The 17,516-nt window shown below is 34.3% G+C and overlaps 1 protein-coding gene across 3 annotated transcripts in view; it reads right to left on the bottom strand.

The window, feature by feature from the left end:
* Positions 1 to 1,242: 1,242 nt before the first annotated feature.
* The window catches only part of SPATA22 (spermatogenesis associated 22), a 40,832-nt gene continuing 24,558 nt past the window's right edge, over positions 1,243 to 17,516 (bottom strand). For all 3 annotated transcript variants that reach the window (XM_036887518.2, XM_057501039.1, XM_057501040.1), the window contains exons 2-9: positions 16,794 to 16,906; positions 15,087 to 15,215; positions 13,131 to 13,191; positions 12,912 to 13,007; positions 9,942 to 10,284; positions 7,678 to 7,807; positions 5,716 to 5,813; positions 1,243 to 3,112 (exon numbers count right to left, since the gene is read on the bottom strand). In XM_036887518.2, coding sequence (XP_036743413.1) covers positions 2,921 to 3,112; positions 5,716 to 5,813; positions 7,678 to 7,807; positions 9,942 to 10,284; positions 12,912 to 13,007; positions 13,131 to 13,191; positions 15,087 to 15,215; positions 16,794 to 16,836 — 1,092 coding nt within the window. In that variant the 5' untranslated portion in view covers positions 16,837 to 16,906 and the 3' untranslated portion in view covers positions 1,243 to 2,920. The remainder of the gene's footprint in view (positions 3,113 to 5,715; positions 5,814 to 7,677; positions 7,808 to 9,941; positions 10,285 to 12,911; positions 13,008 to 13,130; positions 13,192 to 15,086; positions 15,216 to 16,793; positions 16,907 to 17,516) is intronic.

Here is a 17,516-nt window from a genome sequence, read left to right as displayed (position 1 = left end):
GCAAATAAGACTTTGTCTCAGTCTTTTTGGTAATCCAGACTACAACAGACATATCTAAACCAGCAGAGCCCAAAATTGTCGGGGTGAGAAGCAAAGGTTCTCTTAAGTACATTATTTGGTCTAATAATAACAGGAAAAGCCAGTCCTGCTACCACCCCTTGATTCCTAGCCTTCTGAATCATGACTATGGGAGAAACAGCTGCATATATGGATTCCTGGTTCAAACCATATTCCATAGGACTGTACACCAATCTTTCTGGATGTGATCTTCCAACTGGCACCACAACTAAATCTCTGATACAAGACAGTAACTGTAAAGTCAAAAAAGAACTTGCTATCATTCTATGCATCCTCCTTTCCTGTACCTTCCTAGAGATTCCTCCACCTTGATTGTTTTTGAAGCTGGATACTATCACCCCCCTCCACTGGCTTGCTTGAGCAATAGAAATCTAAAGAATGAGGGCAGGGAGAGGATGTAGAGAGGTAAGCCCAGAGTGCAGATGTTTCTGAAGGGCAGGTATGAGGAAACAGAAAGTTAAATGCAAATTATATATAGTTGATTATATATATATCATATATGCATACATACATACACACACATATGTATATAAGTAATATAGTAAGAAATGAACAAAATTTTTATGAATTATAAACTTTACTGAAAGACATAGAGAAGATCTAAATAAACAGACATGCCATATTCCTTAATGGGAAGATTACCTGTTATAAATAAGTCTACTCTCCCCAAAGTAATTTATAAATTTGATGCAATCCTAATCAAAACTCAAAGCAGGATTATTTTAAAACAAGGCTTTGAGGAGAATAGCTAAGAAATTAACCAAAAAGTTAAAAGTAGACTGATGCTTGTATGTTTTATTTAGTGATAAGCACAGTATTTCAAATAAATAGGAAAATGGTATACTGTTCAAGAGGTGGTATTGGAATAATTAGCCACCTATTTGGGAAATAAAATTAAGCCAAACCCCTATGCCTTGCAACCTACACAAAGGTAATTTCCAAATGGATGAAAAAGCTAAATACATGCATTTTTTTTAAAGACTACAAAAGAATAAGAAAAATATACTAAAAACCTTAGCATAAGATTTAACTAATTTAATTTTTTCAAGATGCTGTCAAGAGGTCAAACCATTTTTTAAAACTTTAAGTATGGTTGATATATAATATTGGTTTCAAGTGTACAACATAGCTCACCAATTGCACGGTCCTCTCCCCTATGGATTTCAGATGCTACATTTATTGTTCTCTACATACTTGAGTTTATTTTTGCATGTTCTTTTGGCTTATTCATGAACAAGTACCATATTTTGCATGAATAAATAAATATGCCTTCATTATATGGGTTAGTTTTAAAATATGTCTGCCATTTCCTTGACACTCTTTCCTTCAAATGGCAGAGCTTAGTTCCCCTCTTCCTAAATGTGGTCCATACTTAAATGACTCATTTCTAGCAAACATATTAGAAGTGATGTGTGATTTTCAAGGCTGGGCCATAAAAAGATAGCTTCCACCTGGCCAACTCTCTACTAGATTACTTGCTCTAAGGGAAGCTAGCAATCATGTCATGAGGACACTCAAGCAGCCCTTTGGAAAGGCCCGCATAATAAAAAACTGAGGCCTCCTGTCAACAGCAAGCACCACTTAGCAGTCATGTGCACGAACCACCTCAGAAGTGTGCCCTCCTAAGAGACCCCTAAACCATGGTTGCCTGGCCAAGCCACTCCTGAAATCCTGGCCCATTCCAACTGTGAGAGATAATAAATGCTTGTTGTTTTAAACCACTAATTTGGAGGGTAATTATTTATGGAGCAATAGATAATTAACATTGTATGTTTAAGGTTTTACAATATCTGATAGAACTATCTCCTATTGTTCTTCTTTTTCAGAGTTCCCTATTCTTTTTCTTTAATGTAACCTTTAGTGTCAGCTTCACTTATTTATGTGTGTGTGTGTAGTGTGTACACAGAAAATCACAGAAGTTACAAATTTTAGAAAAATCAACGTCTTTGTCTTCCTATCCAAGAAAATGATTTTTACATTTGCACAAATCTTTCTTTTGTGTCCTTCATTTGCGTATTTTAAAGATTTGTTCGTTTACTTTCCACATTTAATCATTTAGTCTTAGCTAGCCCTTGGATATTTTTTTTTTCTATTTTAAGTGGTACCTTTATCCATTTTCTACTCTAACGGTGTGGTCATATACAAATAACATCTATTGATGATTTTTGTTTATTAAATTTTTAATGCCTTACCAAATTATCTCATTCTTGTAGTAGTACCTCAGTTGATTTTCTTAAGTTTTCTATATATACAATTATATCATCTGCTTATAGCAATAATTATTATATGTCAAGTTTTTGTCTTTTGCTAATATATTCTCTGGGTCCTAGAATATAAATTCCATAGTTTCAGAGATTTTTGTTACTTTGTTAACTGCTTTGTCTCCAGCACTTGAAACAGTGATTGGCACAGAGTATATGCTCATTAAACACTTGAAATAATTAAATGAACTGCATAGACTCTAGTATAATGCTTAGTAACACTACTGATAGTGGGCACCCTTGTCTTGTTCTTGACTCTAGTCGGAATATTTCTATATGTTCCCATTAAGTTTGATGTTGGCTTTTGGGCTGACTCGAATGCATTACCTCATATTAAATAGGTATCTAATCCTCTTATATAGAACATTTTTATCTGAAATGGTAGTCGAATTTTCAGCAAAAACATCATTTTTTATAAAAACAGTAAGTCTTTTCAAAAACTTTTTCCACATCTGAAAGGATTTAAATATTTTAATTCAACAAATGAAATACAGAAAAACAATAGCTGTAAAACCATGGTAAATTAAACAATAACAGAAAAATGCTGTAAGTTATACTATTTAAACTTATTTCATCACTACTTAAATTTCATTAATTACATTAGTATAATACCTCATCTCAGCATCTGCAATTTTAACAAATGCTTGAAAAGATTTTTGTTCAGAAACAGATGCTGGTCTGACAGAAACACATTTGAAAATGTTCTTTTTCTGGTCATAGTTTCCAACACACCTATGAATTCGGCCTCTAATCAGTCTTGGAAGTTCACGATCCTGTTTTTCAAAAAATAAATATTAATAATTATTTATTACTTAGCCTGAATTTCAAATTTTTGAAATTAATTATATGATTGACTTAAGTATGAACCACCCCAAAATGCTGTAATTCCCTCACCTTATTTAGGGTTCTACTGCCAACAAGACCATGATAGTTAGGCATATGAGGACGCCCTTATATAACGATCAGGGCATATAAAGATGCCCAGTCACAGAGGAAAGATCTTCACTTGGGTAGGGCTTCTTACAAGCTAGTGAGCTGCTGCTTCTTAAAAGACTGAATAGGTTCCAATGTAATGGCATGTGCCTTACATATAGAATTATTCACTTCTATTAGCCTGCCAAAGCTCCACTTTGAACAGACAGCAAACTAGATAGTTCAGACTAATTATCTAGCTAAGAACTAGAATAGCTGGATGAAATATTTTTAAATCTCCTCAGAGACATCAGAGGGATACCAGAGAAGTGAGGAATTACAGAGACCCCCATCTGGGAAAGGACAAGTCTAAAATGGGGACTCATATTTGAGGATGTTTTCCCCTTGAGATATCTGTCATTTATAGTCAAGGCAGCTGAGAGTCTTAAGAAACTAAGCAGAGCTTTTGACAGGCTCATAGGGCTCAAGGGGAAAAACGGAGTTAGATGTCCCCAAGGAAAAGAGATTCTGGTGACCACTGAGGCTTAGGGTTGGGACCCAAAAGGGCTATGCCTTAATAGGGCTAATAAACCAAAACAAGATCAGTCAGCATCAAATCCTCTCAAACATGAATACAATTATTTTGGGATTGCTTTTACTAGACAGCCATACAAAGCACTAACTATAAGGGAAAATGTGATACTTGCTAAAAGGACTATATTAAAGGGAAGAATTTCTGTTCACCCTTTAGACTGAAAAGCCACCATTAAGACTGAAAAAGCAAACCACAGAGTATGAAAAAATATTTGCAATACACATAATAGATAAAGAATTTGTACTCAGAATAGTTTTTTAAACCTCCTATAAACCAATAAGGAAAAGACAAATAATTCAATAGAAAAAAAGAACAAAAGACCTGAATGGACTTTACAGAAGATAAGCGACCAGTAAACACATAAGGTGCTTGAGCTCATCAGTCACCAGGGAACTGCAAAGGAATAAGATAGCACTAAACACTGACTAGAATACCTAAAATGAAAAAGAATGGCAGTACTAAGTGTTACTAAGAATGCAGAGAAACTATATTCACCTCCTCTGACTGTGAGTGTAAAACAACCCTTTGGAAAACTCTTTGGCAATAACTACTCTATTAGAGCATACATATGCACTATGATGTAGCAATTTTACTTCTAGGAATATATCCAACATAAATGTATGCATATGCACAATAGAGACATATGAGAATATTCATACTAGCAAAAAATAAGGAAACAACCCAGATGCTCACCAACAGAATAAAAAACTAAATTGTGGCATAGTCATACAACAGAATATTGTACAGAGAAATGAAACACTATAGGTGAATCTTACATTGTGTTGAGTGAAAGAAACCAGATGTAAGAAAAGACATACTATATAATACTATTTTTATATAAAGTTCAAATACAGACAGAATCAATTTGTGATCTTTAAAGTCAGGGTAATGGTTACTTTTAGGAAGGAGACAGGAGGTAGTGAATGGAAGGAGGCACAATGATGCAGATGCTATACATTTGTGTGTTTTACCATCTAATCTCCAAAACAACCTTTCAAAGTAGAAATTAGTCTTCCCATTTTACAGATCTAAAAAAACTCAGGCTCAGGAGGTTTAAACAACTTATTCAAAGTCATAAAGCTAGTAAATGGTAGAGTAAAAAGTGAAATCAAAGTATGATTTCAGATTAAAGGCTAATTTCAAAATTAATGCCGAACTATTTCACAAAGTACCTAAGTCTTCTAAGGGCTGCAGTCTCCTTTGTTCCCCGAGCCTTCTCTATCACCAAGCCTCCTCCCTGTATCCCAGCCCCCTCTTAGCCTTAAGCACTACCCTTACCCCCTTCACTTGCTAACTCTACTCTGGTAACTACAAACTACTTGCAGTTTCCTATACAATCCAGGCTTTCTCTCAGCTTCACATCTTTGCATATGCTGCTCTCTCATCTTAGAATGCATCTCTCTCCACCCCCTCCCTTCCCTCACCACTGCCTTCAACACACTTGGGCTTAATTTATTAGTCTTTAAATATCCAAGATAAGCTAGATTACTATATTCTTCAAAAATCTTTCCCTGATCTGCCTCATCCTTTCTATCTACTTTCACTGCACCGTGCACATACCTCCATCACACCATTTATCATACCTCAGTGTAACATTTATGTAACTTTCTCCTTGAGATTATGAACTCTTTGAAAGAAAGAGCATTTTCCACTTACATTTCACTTTGTATCCCTTACATCCAGCACAACACCTGGCACATAGTACATATTAATTAAGCAAATAAACAACTTTAATATCAGAACTAAAACCAAACAAGATGTTGGAAGTACTACTAAATTGTTAACAGAATGTCTACTGCAATGGACTGATGGCCTGTATTTGTGTTTGTTGACATAGGCTTTGCAAATAATAATTAAGCAAATACTCACTATTTCGTAAAATACACAAGGCAGAGTATTTTTCCCATCTCTCATAAGAAAAGTCTTTGAATAATATGGGCCAGGTGTAACAGCTGAATCAAGAACAGCTAAGCAACATTGAAAGAGAGAGAAAAAAAATCAGTTCTGGTAAAATGCAAATAAAATTTAACAAAGAGAAGTTGATACTTAACAACTGTTCCCACACCAACCTCCCACAGTTTTACTTCTACAATAATAAGACACTATTAAGAGTGAAAAGATATTTCTGAAATTCTTTCATACTAAGAAGAGCAAAATTTCTAGCCCTCTCCAACTTAGGTACAGGTTATAGGCCAAAGTTCATACAAGTGACAATAGTTGGCCATGTAAAGCTTTTTTCTTCGACTGTGCTTTAGATTGTTTAAATCCCAGACCAGTCTACTATGTTATAATAAAATACACACGCATAACAAACGAGCATCATGATTTAATGGGGAAAAAAAAACATTGAATTAGAATCAGAAGTCATGGATTTGAGTCCCAGTTATTCAATTACTAAACTATGCAAACTGTTTAATCTCTTTTATATTTGTTTCATCTGTAAAATGCAAATAATAATTCATATTTATGTCAAGAAATTATTACCAAGTGAAAGCATTATTCATTCCATTAATAGCCACCGAGTACTGATAGTGAATGTGCGTTATTTCGAAGTCAGCCTCCATTACCCCTAATAACACAGATTTTTCCCTTAAGAAACCTCTCCTATGCCATTCTTAGCCAGATGATTTGGATAGGACTTGTCCCCACCCCCAAATCCAGGAGTGACCTGAGACTTAAACCAATCAGCATATCCCATTCCCCAACTAAAGTTCAGAGTTTCAGTGATGGGCTTATCCCCAATCAGAAATAATGATAATGCAAGGGGTCATCTGCTAGTTTCTCGGAAAGAGCAACCAGAAGAAACTATCAAAGAATGTGACAGTGTAGTATAAGGATGTGTGGTATAGAGAACTTTGATAATCATCTTAATACCAAAAGGGAAAAGTCAGAAACTGCTGAAGAGACCATAACTGGAGACTCAGAATGAAGCCAACACTGTGATAAAATGGCTAAATCTCAAAAACATAACAGTAGATAAAAATGTAAGCTGTTTTTTAAATGAGAGCAATAAAAAATATATTTATATAAATTTATGAAATTATATGTATATAGTAAAATTATAAAAGCATTAATAGGAAAAATACCACAATGATTAGAGAAAAAGAAAAAGGATGGGGTTTCAAATACATCTATAATACAAGTATGTGGATATTTATTATATCCTCTATATTTTTCAGTAGGTTTAGATTATTTCATAATTTAAATAAAATTAAATATTTTATTTCAACTATGGGAAAAAGTTCATTTGAATCTCTACTTCTTACTTCTTTATCTTTTCATTCAAGGTGAAATCAAATTCCAGAAACATTCTAAAAACTCTTCCCCTTTTAAATATTAATTTAGAAAGCAGAGTAATTGTAAGATGTTTACTCCAATCAGTAAAGGATTCTTTGCAAATGTTTTTTCAGAGTATTTAAAATATGATTTAACTTATATACAAAATTACTACTGGATTTAGTGTAATATAGTAGAAAGAACACTAGATTGAAGACAAAAAAACTTGGATTCTAGATCCCTTTCTACTGCTAACCGTGATTTTGGTAGAGTCTATTCTGTTTGCTCCATTTCCTCATCTACCTCAAGGGCTGAGTTAGATTACTTGTAAAACTCTTTCCAGTTTTAACATTATGAATCAGAAGAATACTACCATAATAACCAAATATACCTTAAGTCACACAAATCAATGATAGATCCAGGATCTGAAGAAAATCCTAATAACCATAATCTCCTTTGGTAAAATTTTATTTTTTAAGATTCCCTCAATATCCTCAGTAACATTAAAAACTATTGTACAAATGGTATTACTGAAGTATTTTTTGTTGTACCTACCCAATATTTCAAAAAGAAGAACAGTTTTCTGCACATGTTCACACCAGTACTTCATGCTTTCAATAACTGCAGATATAATTCTCAAAGAATTATCTTTTTCCTTAAACTTTAACTGATACAATGATGCCTCCTTTTGAAAAAATAAAAACATAGCATAGAAAAATCTTTCATTTTTTTCCATCCTACTTTCTATGTAAAGATTCTAGGTCCTTACCATAGGCAAATGTGTAAAATATGTAAAAAGAACTATTGAAAATTTTAGTACATTTACTATCCTAAATTAAAGGCATCTTTAGCACTTTATAGGAGGAAACTCGTGTGCACTAGGAGACAATCAAGAATTATTTACATGGGTATTTATTCACTTATTCATTTGCCCTTCCATTGAATACTTTTAAAGTCTTGTGATAAACTCAGGTGACTAAAACATAATTTCTTTCCCTAATATGCTCATACTTCAGGAGGGGAGTCAGATTCATTCAACATTCCAAAAGTATTTACTGGCACTTAATCTGTACCAAATACAGCTAATGAGGAAACGATAGTGAACAAAACAGACAAGATAGCTACTCTCAAAGATTTTGTAGTCTAATGGGAGATTCAGAAAATAAATATGTGTGTGTGTGTGTGTGTGTATAATAGAATGTCAGGAATTGATATATACTATGTATTAAAAAACAGGGCAAAAGAATAGAGAGAGACATGGATTATTACTTTTAAATTGCTGAGTAAGGACTTAGGGAACAGCAAAGTATAAAAGTCCTGAGGTGGGAATGTGTTTGGTATTTTTAAAGATCAACTAAGAACATATTGTGTTAAGATAATTAACTTTCAGGGAGGAGAGCACTTTTTTTGTGAGGGCAGAGACATACGGAACAACACTTAATAGGACATTTTTTCCGATTACAACCACCTTCCCTCCTCCTCCTACTCCTAACCAATATGAATACTTCCCACTGAAAACTACTGCAATAATGAGCCACTGTTACTAAGGTGACTATGTCATACCATTCTTGTGTACAAGGAAACATAAGGTTGAGAACCACAGTAGTCAGATTTTCAGGAAAAAAAGAAAAACAGAATTCACCCCAGATGGCTTATTGAAAAAGACTGTTTACAGGCATATGAGAAGAACAAAACATAGGACACTTATCTCAAAGGCTAACAACAGTAAGCAATTTCTACCACTCCTAGACAGAAAGGACAGGTGAGGAAATGAAATTACGAAACCTGTGAAAGCTGGACTCATGGAGGGGCGGTATCATGCAGGGCGGGCACAGCCACTGCCTGCAACTCAACATGTAAGCAGGGAGGGCTTGAAGTCGTGCCCTTGATGTCCTGCCAGTGACCCCACTGGCTGACCCCTCACAGAAGCCAGCTAAGGGATCCCAGGAAGATGCACTATGAAGTCAATTCAGATTTCCAGAGCATAGAGAAGGGTGGAGGGTAAAGTATTTATCTGCAGGCAAGGGATGAAGATGGAAACAGCCAGCACACACAAACGACATTTTAAAAGAACAATTAAAGCAAGGAATGGAGAACAGAAGTAAGACTGAGGTACAGGTACAGAGAAGAATATAAACCAAAGCAGGGTCATATTAGAATGCATATTATATTTAGAGAATTGTAAAGAGTCTGAAATGGCTAGCCCATTCAAGAATTAGTGGAATACAGAGTATGAGGCTAGAAAGGCAAAATAAAATGAGATTATAGAGCAGAGGTCAGCAAACTATGGCCTGTAGTCCGAACCTAATCTGTTGCTTTTAGAAACTCCTACTGGAACACAGACATGACTATTCATTTAAGTATTATCTATAGCTGCTTTCAAGCTACAATGGCAGAATTAAGTGGTTGCAAAAGAGTCAGTATGGCTCATAAAGCCAAAAATATTTAATATCTGGCCCTTTACAGAAAATGGTTGCTGACTCCAGTTACAAAAGACTTAGACTGACTAATAAGAGCCTGGAGAATTTCTGCAAGCATTGGATAAGTTGTCATCATCTCAATAATTAGTAAAGAGTGAAATTCAGAACCCTGTAGGACTCTCTAAAGCAACTCTGAAAAGGAGCAGCCACTCACAATCTCTACACATTTTAAAACTAACATTCATCTATTCCAATGGAACTAGGTTATTAGTGCTTATCAAGTAATGCATACCATGAGATTGATTTCAAATACTCTTATCTGTAACTTTCTAAATGCTTATTTAGTCTTATTTGTAATATAAATATAAAAATATAAATAACTCAAAATTAAAAGTTTACCTTTAGAGTGCTTCCTTCTTGAGTATCATCCAACATTTTTTTCTTAAACTGATTTTGCTGAAAATTGGGCTTACATGCCTGTAATGCACTGTTTTTGTCTACACCTCTCATTGTAGAGCCAGATGTCTTTGTTGAATGTGTTTGTCTGAGTACTTCTGTTTCTCTTTGGAGAGATGAGTTAGGAGGTTCAGATATTCTTAATTGTTTCTGTTGTTGAGCTCCCAAACTCATTGGACAAGAATTTATTCCATCATTTTCCACTAGGTTTGCTCTTTTGCATTGAGGCCAAAAACTACTTCTATCCCAAGTTTTCAAGCTGGTATTTTTGTTGCCACCTCTGTAGCTGTAATAGTATTTTTTTTAGAACATTAGTATTAGCTTTTGTTTCTATGTACTTTTTAGTTAAAATAATGAAATTTTTCATTTATATGGTAATTTGCGGTTCATAAACTACTTTGTAACTACCAACTAGTTAGAAATTCCAAATACATCACCACAACAACCCTACAATACATTATATAATATATCTCTCTTTTCAGGTGAGGAATATAGCAAATTACTGGCAATACAGAACCCAGAGAACCCTAGTCTCCCAACTCCAAGTCCAGTGTGGTAAAGTGTATTTTTAAACTATACAAGCCTTCTTATGACAGTGATTGTCTCTAAGTGGTAAGACATTGAGGATATTTGCTTACTTATTTTTACACTTATTTTCAAATTTTCTACTAAGTAAAATTTTAGGAAGTTAAATTATGGCTTGTCAGTGATCTTAAATCACAAGGAGAATAAATATGTTAGGTAAATAGCTGTTTGATTAGAAATTATACTTTCACTATGTAGCTTAAAAGCCATATTCATGAATTTGTTATAGTATTTTACTAGCTACATTCAATGAGTTGTATCAGCTAATCAGAACATGATGTTAATGAAGCCAAAATCCAAAATATAATTTCTAAGCAAGCTAGTTAAGAGTTCCACAGCGAGAAACTAGTCCGAGTCACAAATTCTTATTTCCAAATAATTTTTCTGAAAATATCACGAATATCACAAGAGGGCAAACAATACAACCCATCCTTTGTTAGGAAAAATAATCCAAAAAAGGTCTAGGCTCCTTACTGAGTAGACTGAAGCTTGTATAGTTTGGGGAGCCTCTTAAGTCAATTAGGGATAAAATAAGGTAAGAAAATAATGAGAAGAGAAATCACAAATAATTACAAAATTTTAAGAGTGGATAAATACCACAAACATCATAATTTCCAGGAAAAAAATATTAGCATTATTATTAACTGCCCTTTACATACCTCTACAAGATTCTTTTCCTACATTGATCACCTCTTCATAAGACAGCAATTATATTTTCCATAGAGAACAGAAACATAATTTTGTTTTTTGTCTCTCATGGTTGTGGAAATTACTTTTATTATTCATAGTTTAGAAAAGTTTTAGCTTCACAACTCCTTATCGATAACAGCACATATGCAACCTCCTCCAATATTTTTGCTTAAGAGGTGCTCCAAGTCTGAAGACAAGCCCTGAGAACTATACTCCTTTGATCTTACTGGGAGCATCTACACACAAATGCTGCATCAGCAGCCAATCCAGCTCAGCCAGGTCCTCTACATCCCAAACAGACCATGAAGTCTATGATGTAGTGGCTTCTACACCAGGCAGAGAGCAGTGTCTCCCTCAGATCCCTCTCTTAGGGACAAAGACAGGGTCCAGATGTTCAATGAGATCCCGAAGAACTGTTGCTGGAGCCAGATGGATATGAATGTAAAGCCTAGATTCTAAACTTAAGCACAGAATCAGTTAAAAGATCTTTAGCAGATTACCAACTGCCTACTTGGGTTTTCAAATGTTTTCTGCTCCTGGATTTTCTATTGTTATATTCCAATTGACTGACAGATCATTATTATTTCAAATTGGAATACCCAATACAGACAGCCTGTCCAGATTACAATCTATTACCTAATTCTCTGTCTAATGCTTGTCAAAATGAATTTTCTCATAGTACCTACAGATGGAACTATGCTTCCAAGCACCATCTCAAACCACTGAATAGGCCTAGTTTCAAGCCCTGATCCTGAAGAAAGTAACTGACTGGTCCTGAGGAAACTAGCATAAGTAAAAAGTCATAACTGATTTTTTTTTAATACTGTTTTGATGTATTTAAAGTCTCTCCCTTTTTTAAAAATGTGGTATCTTTAGCTAACAAAAGTGAGGGCAGTATTAATTCAGAGTTGTAAGGATTATTAAAATAATATTTCTCAGCATTAAACAGTGACTGACATATATGTTTGGTGGTGTTTTTCCAATAGTTTGTTCCCAAAATTATTTCCTTCAGTATTGCCTTTTATCAAATATTAAAATCCAACCTAAAAATACCATGTCCTCTATCTATTCATTTTCTAATAATATTTAGCAATTAATCTTAGATCCTTATGGCAATGACCCAGAACTACCCACATCATCTTCCTTGATGGTCCTCTTCATTTCCTGAGCCCCTACCCCTGCAGATACATGTGCATTTCCATCTCCATATGTCTTTCCTATTCCATTCCATTTACCTTGGAGTTGACTGTGTTACTAGGGTAAGACTAAGCATTCTATTTGATTCCCAACTTCTAAATATATCCAACATTCATACACAGTTATTCCTGACTCTACCTATTGTCAATTAGATCATTAATGATCCATAGCATGGTGATGAATATTGGCAGAAATTTCATTTTAATATGAAACATTCTTTGGAAACATAATCACTGCCAAATATCCTTATTTTTAAAGTTTTATATAGCATGTTCTCTTAACTTCTTTTATAAAACATAGGTAATATTGCTATAGTAAGTTATAAGTATAGAAATCTTCTAAATGTAATTCTAAGAAAAGAGGAGATGAAGAGGGAAGGGAGGAGAGGAGAGGGGAAGGCAAAGAAGGAATAGAAGAAAGAGAAATCTAAAGTAGACTCACCTCCAACCACTCTTGTTTCTTTCAGTATTTGACTGAATAGACTTAGATGTAGAATCCTGACTTCTCATGGGATGAGAAACTGAATGTGACATATGCCTTTCAAGGAAACATCTTATTAATATTAATAGTTTGTTTCCAAATTGAGAAATGTATATACACAGAAAAATAACTTTAATCAGTAACAGACACACACTCATTGGTGTACATTTTTCCACATACCCTGTGTTCACTGTTTTTGTTAAAGGAGGCAGCTCTGGATTCATTACTTCCCAGGCCCAATCTCAAAAGATATAAATAACACAGATAAAAGTAAGATAGGCAGCATTTTATAAAATAATTATTTCACACTTATTTAATCTGGGGAGGCTGAATGCTTGAAGAAGAAAAGAACGTGGAGATAGGGACTTGTTCTTCAACAGAACTTTGTTGTAGAATTTGTCATACCTGCCTTATTAATTTTTACATAAATTTTTCTTCCCCCATTGTATTTTAGGCAAAGGTAATAGTTTAATCCTTATCTTTTACACAATCAATCCTAGTATAATACCTTGTACTTTGTAACATGAATTCAGTATAATCAGTGTTTCTTAAACTTTTTTTATCTCAACCCACAGCAAGAAATACATAACACTTGTGTGTGTGAGTGTATGTGTGTGTGTGTGTCCATGTGTGTACATGATGCTGGGGGGGAAGAACATCACAAAATTGCACCATCAACTCTTATGCTTATTATGTGTGATACACTCTGATATTTTCTATTCTATTTTACTCTACTTTATTCTATTTGTTATTTTAAAAGAATGGTTGTTTCCCAGCCTAACTAATGGATCAAGACAAAATTTGAAAAACACTGATTTGGTCCTATCTTTTACCCCATAGAAGAATCTTATTACATATCTCTGACAGATAGCAATCCTGGTCAGAGCTTAGAGAGTTCAGTTCTTCAGGAGGATGCACATTTTCCTATGGAGTAGCACAAACTGTTGTTATTTTTCAAGGTCAGCATTCATGGTACTTATAAAAATATTTTAAATGGGTGGAGAATTTTTTTAAGTGGCAGAGGATGACCAGATAAATGCCAACTTATGTAAATCCACATGAATTTTTAATCTTTTATCCATAAAATGGGAATAGTATAAAATTCATACTTCAAATTCCTCAAATGTGAAAGAAAACAAAATAATTACAGATTTAGAAGCAGATTAAAGTCTATGGCTGCACACTGGATGAAATTAACAACACAAGTATTGCTACATATAAAGGAATTTTTTTAATTTTAGTTGTATAAGATCCTATTAAAGAGTTTCTAAGTGTACTCAAAAAAAATGTAAATCTATACAACCAGCATGTAACAAGTATATTTCACAATGTCTGCCTATCCATGTCTTGTTCTGAAGAAAAGTAAAAAGGTAGCAAACATTAAGACCCACCCCCAGCACCCTCACCACAGCTAATTGTTTCAGAGATGAGAGGCCTAACCATAAGCTATATCAGAATTTTAGTGACTCCACTTAAAAAGATAAGCTGAACCAGAGGCTGTCTCTAGAAGCTGATCAAGAGATACAGAGGACAGTCAACAATGGGCTCTGAGAACTAGAACTAAAAGGTTATGTTAACTCCCAGCAAGGGCAATTTAGTTCAGGTGCAAGTTGAAGCTGTAAGGAAGCCAACTGGTTGGGTGAGAGAATAAAGAGCCAACAACAAAGAAAGGCAAAAATTCTGTAAGGCAGTAAAAAGACTAGGCCAAGCACTAGAAATTCTGGCCTACTAAACTTCCTAAGGTCTATTTTTTTCCCATTTTTCCTGTCTTCTCTTGCACACTATTCCTATTCCTGAGGCAACATGAGTTTCTCCATTCTTAACCAGTGAGGTCTAAGTCACAATATCCATGTGTGTTTTGAAAAAAAATAAATCTTTACAATGTAAGTTACTACTTCATTGGAACAAAGGCTCCAGATCTCAGATACTCCATTTAAATGCTAAGCCATCCTTGTAGACAAGGAAACTCAAAGTACTGTACTGGAATGTTCAGAAAGAGCCAAGTAATCCCTACATTTGGATAGTGGAAAGAAGAAAATTAATAAATTTTCTATTTCCATTATAATAAAATAGAAGTACAATTTTTTTTATAATTCTACTCCTTATTTTCTGAAAATTTTCACCTTATTTTCTTACCTGTTGGTAGAGGAGGGAAATCATAGCTGTCAGAAGCAGTACTAATACCTGAATCATTTTTAAGTGGATTGGAAGTTAATGGCTGTCTATTCCTCTTTTTCTGATTGAACAATGGTACAGGCAAACAGCCTAAATTGAAAGTACCAATAAATCAGTATATAAAAGGCAAACAGATTTAGATTCAGTTATAGAATAATTACTAGGATATAATACACAATTTGAATTTGTCTACTTCTATGTTAATTATTTATTCATTATATATACATTTCTACATCTTTGGACTGATTCTTACATTTTTTTTAAGATCCTAAATGGCCTCATTTAAGCTACTTTTAAGCTTCTTTAAGATCCTAAATAGCCTCATTTGTCTCCTTTCTTATTCTGTGTTAAATTGTCTCAATTCCTTGTTTGGAAGTAATTCCCATTTCCCCCACCCCCAAATTCTTTCCAAATTCACTACTTGTTTTTCTTATTTCCCTCCTTTGATTGCCTATTACCATATCAACTGGAGGGGATCCTTCAAGTACAGTAGAGGTGAGGGAGAACCAAACATTGACCCTTGCTTTCCAAAACCTTAACCACTCTTTGGACTATGGTAACATACCCTTAGGGTCATGGTTCTCAAACTTTGGTTTGACGAAGATTTATCTATATTGCACTTAACATGCCAGTACCTAGACCCAACTCTCATGGGTTTTATTTCAGTAGATTTGGTTTGGAAGTCAAAACTGCAATTTTAATGAGCACTACAGTTGTTCTGAAATGCTTATTTTCTGTAGATCATTTTGAGAATGCCTTAAAAGTGATAATATCCAATGCAAATGAGAATAAATACTACCTCCAAACCCTCCAGATAGGAGACCTGAGATCTCAGGTCAAGACAAAAGGCAGAATTTATAAACACTAAAACTAGGAGGGATCTCAGAAGAAAAAGATGTCTTAAAGTCTTCCCACTGCCACAGTGGAAGAACCTAGATAAGACCCAAGATTCCTAAATCTCAGTTCAGATATCTTGCCACTGTGTCATACTAGCTGGTCTACTAACACTTGTACTACAGGAGAATATAGTCTCTGATAACTGCGTGTTGAAAGGCTGGGGAAATGTTGTGGGCTCTGGAGTCAGACTGCCTGTGTTTAAATCACAATTTCAAAGTAGGTTTGAATTACAACTTCAACGTATATATTTGGGTAATTTCCTTAAACTAGTTGTGCCAATGCAACATATACTAAAAGTAACTAAGAGCATAGACTCTAGAGCCACATTCCTAGGCTCAAACTCTGGTTCTGATACATACTAAGTTATTTATTTAACCTCTTTGTGCCTTAGTTTCTCATCTAGAAGACAAGGATGACAATAATAATGGCTATCTCAATTGCCCTTCCTTATACTAAATAAACTGTGGAAACAGAATGGTAGGGGAAGTTGTTGGGGAGACAGAAGTGCTTTTTCTGGAAATATTTTCAGTAAGTCAGTCACAAACACAAATAAAAACTATTCCTTTGTTTTCAGCTTAAAAACACAGAACAACTCAAGCACACAGGGTTTGTAGAGAGAACACCAGAGCAAATCCAGGGAAGTTGCTTTTACTCCCACCTCTGCCACTAAATGTTTTGCCTTGAGTGAGTTATTTCCTTGGACCTAAAAAGTAGATACTAGACTACATGCTCAATCATTTTAAAAGTTCCTAAATAAAAGTTGTTCAATACCTGCTGTACTTCGAGTTGAATTTTCATTCAGGTTTCTCTTCATTTCCTTCAATATCAAAGTCTGTAACTTTTTCTTTGCACTCCAGATTCACAATTTAGCTGTTTGACTCAACCTTAAAAGAAAAAAAATTGTAACTTATATTGTATCAGCAACAAAATCAAATTATCAAGCCTAGTAATTACTGCAATTATGGTTTAAATTATAATTACTGAAATTATGGTTTCAAGCCTGATTCATATAAACACTTTATGGAGTCTTCTGCTTTCTGAGTAATAATTTATAATATAACCCAATTTTCCAACTCTGCTTGAAATAAGTTAGGACTGGAGTGGCTTTAACTTTGCATCCTATACATGGATTTTTACACAGTCTAAGTAATTTATTTCAGAACTAAAGACCCACAAAGACAATAATTCTGAACCAGATCTATAAAGAGGAAAATGGACTGTAACACTGGTAAACTTACACCCTTACAAGACCAGGGGAAATATACGCCATTGAACTAACTATATAAGAACATGTTCTGTGTTCTGCTTTAAAATAGTGCAGATCATCTGCATTGTCCATTAGTCTGAGATTCCCGGATTATGTAATACCAAAGACTAAAGCCTCACTTAATACCTATAATAATTGCAATGATCAGTTTCCATTCAGTTTCTGTAACTTCAACAAGCGAAACAAGTTTTTTCTTTGCTTTATCTTTCACAACAGAATTTCTGTTG

Source organism: Manis pentadactyla, chromosome 4, assembly GCF_030020395.1.
Source record: "Manis pentadactyla isolate mManPen7 chromosome 4, mManPen7.hap1, whole genome shotgun sequence".
Classification (NCBI taxonomy): Eukaryota; Metazoa; Chordata; class Mammalia; order Pholidota; family Manidae; genus Manis; species Manis pentadactyla.
This window is presented reverse-complemented; position numbering and strand designations above follow the sequence as displayed.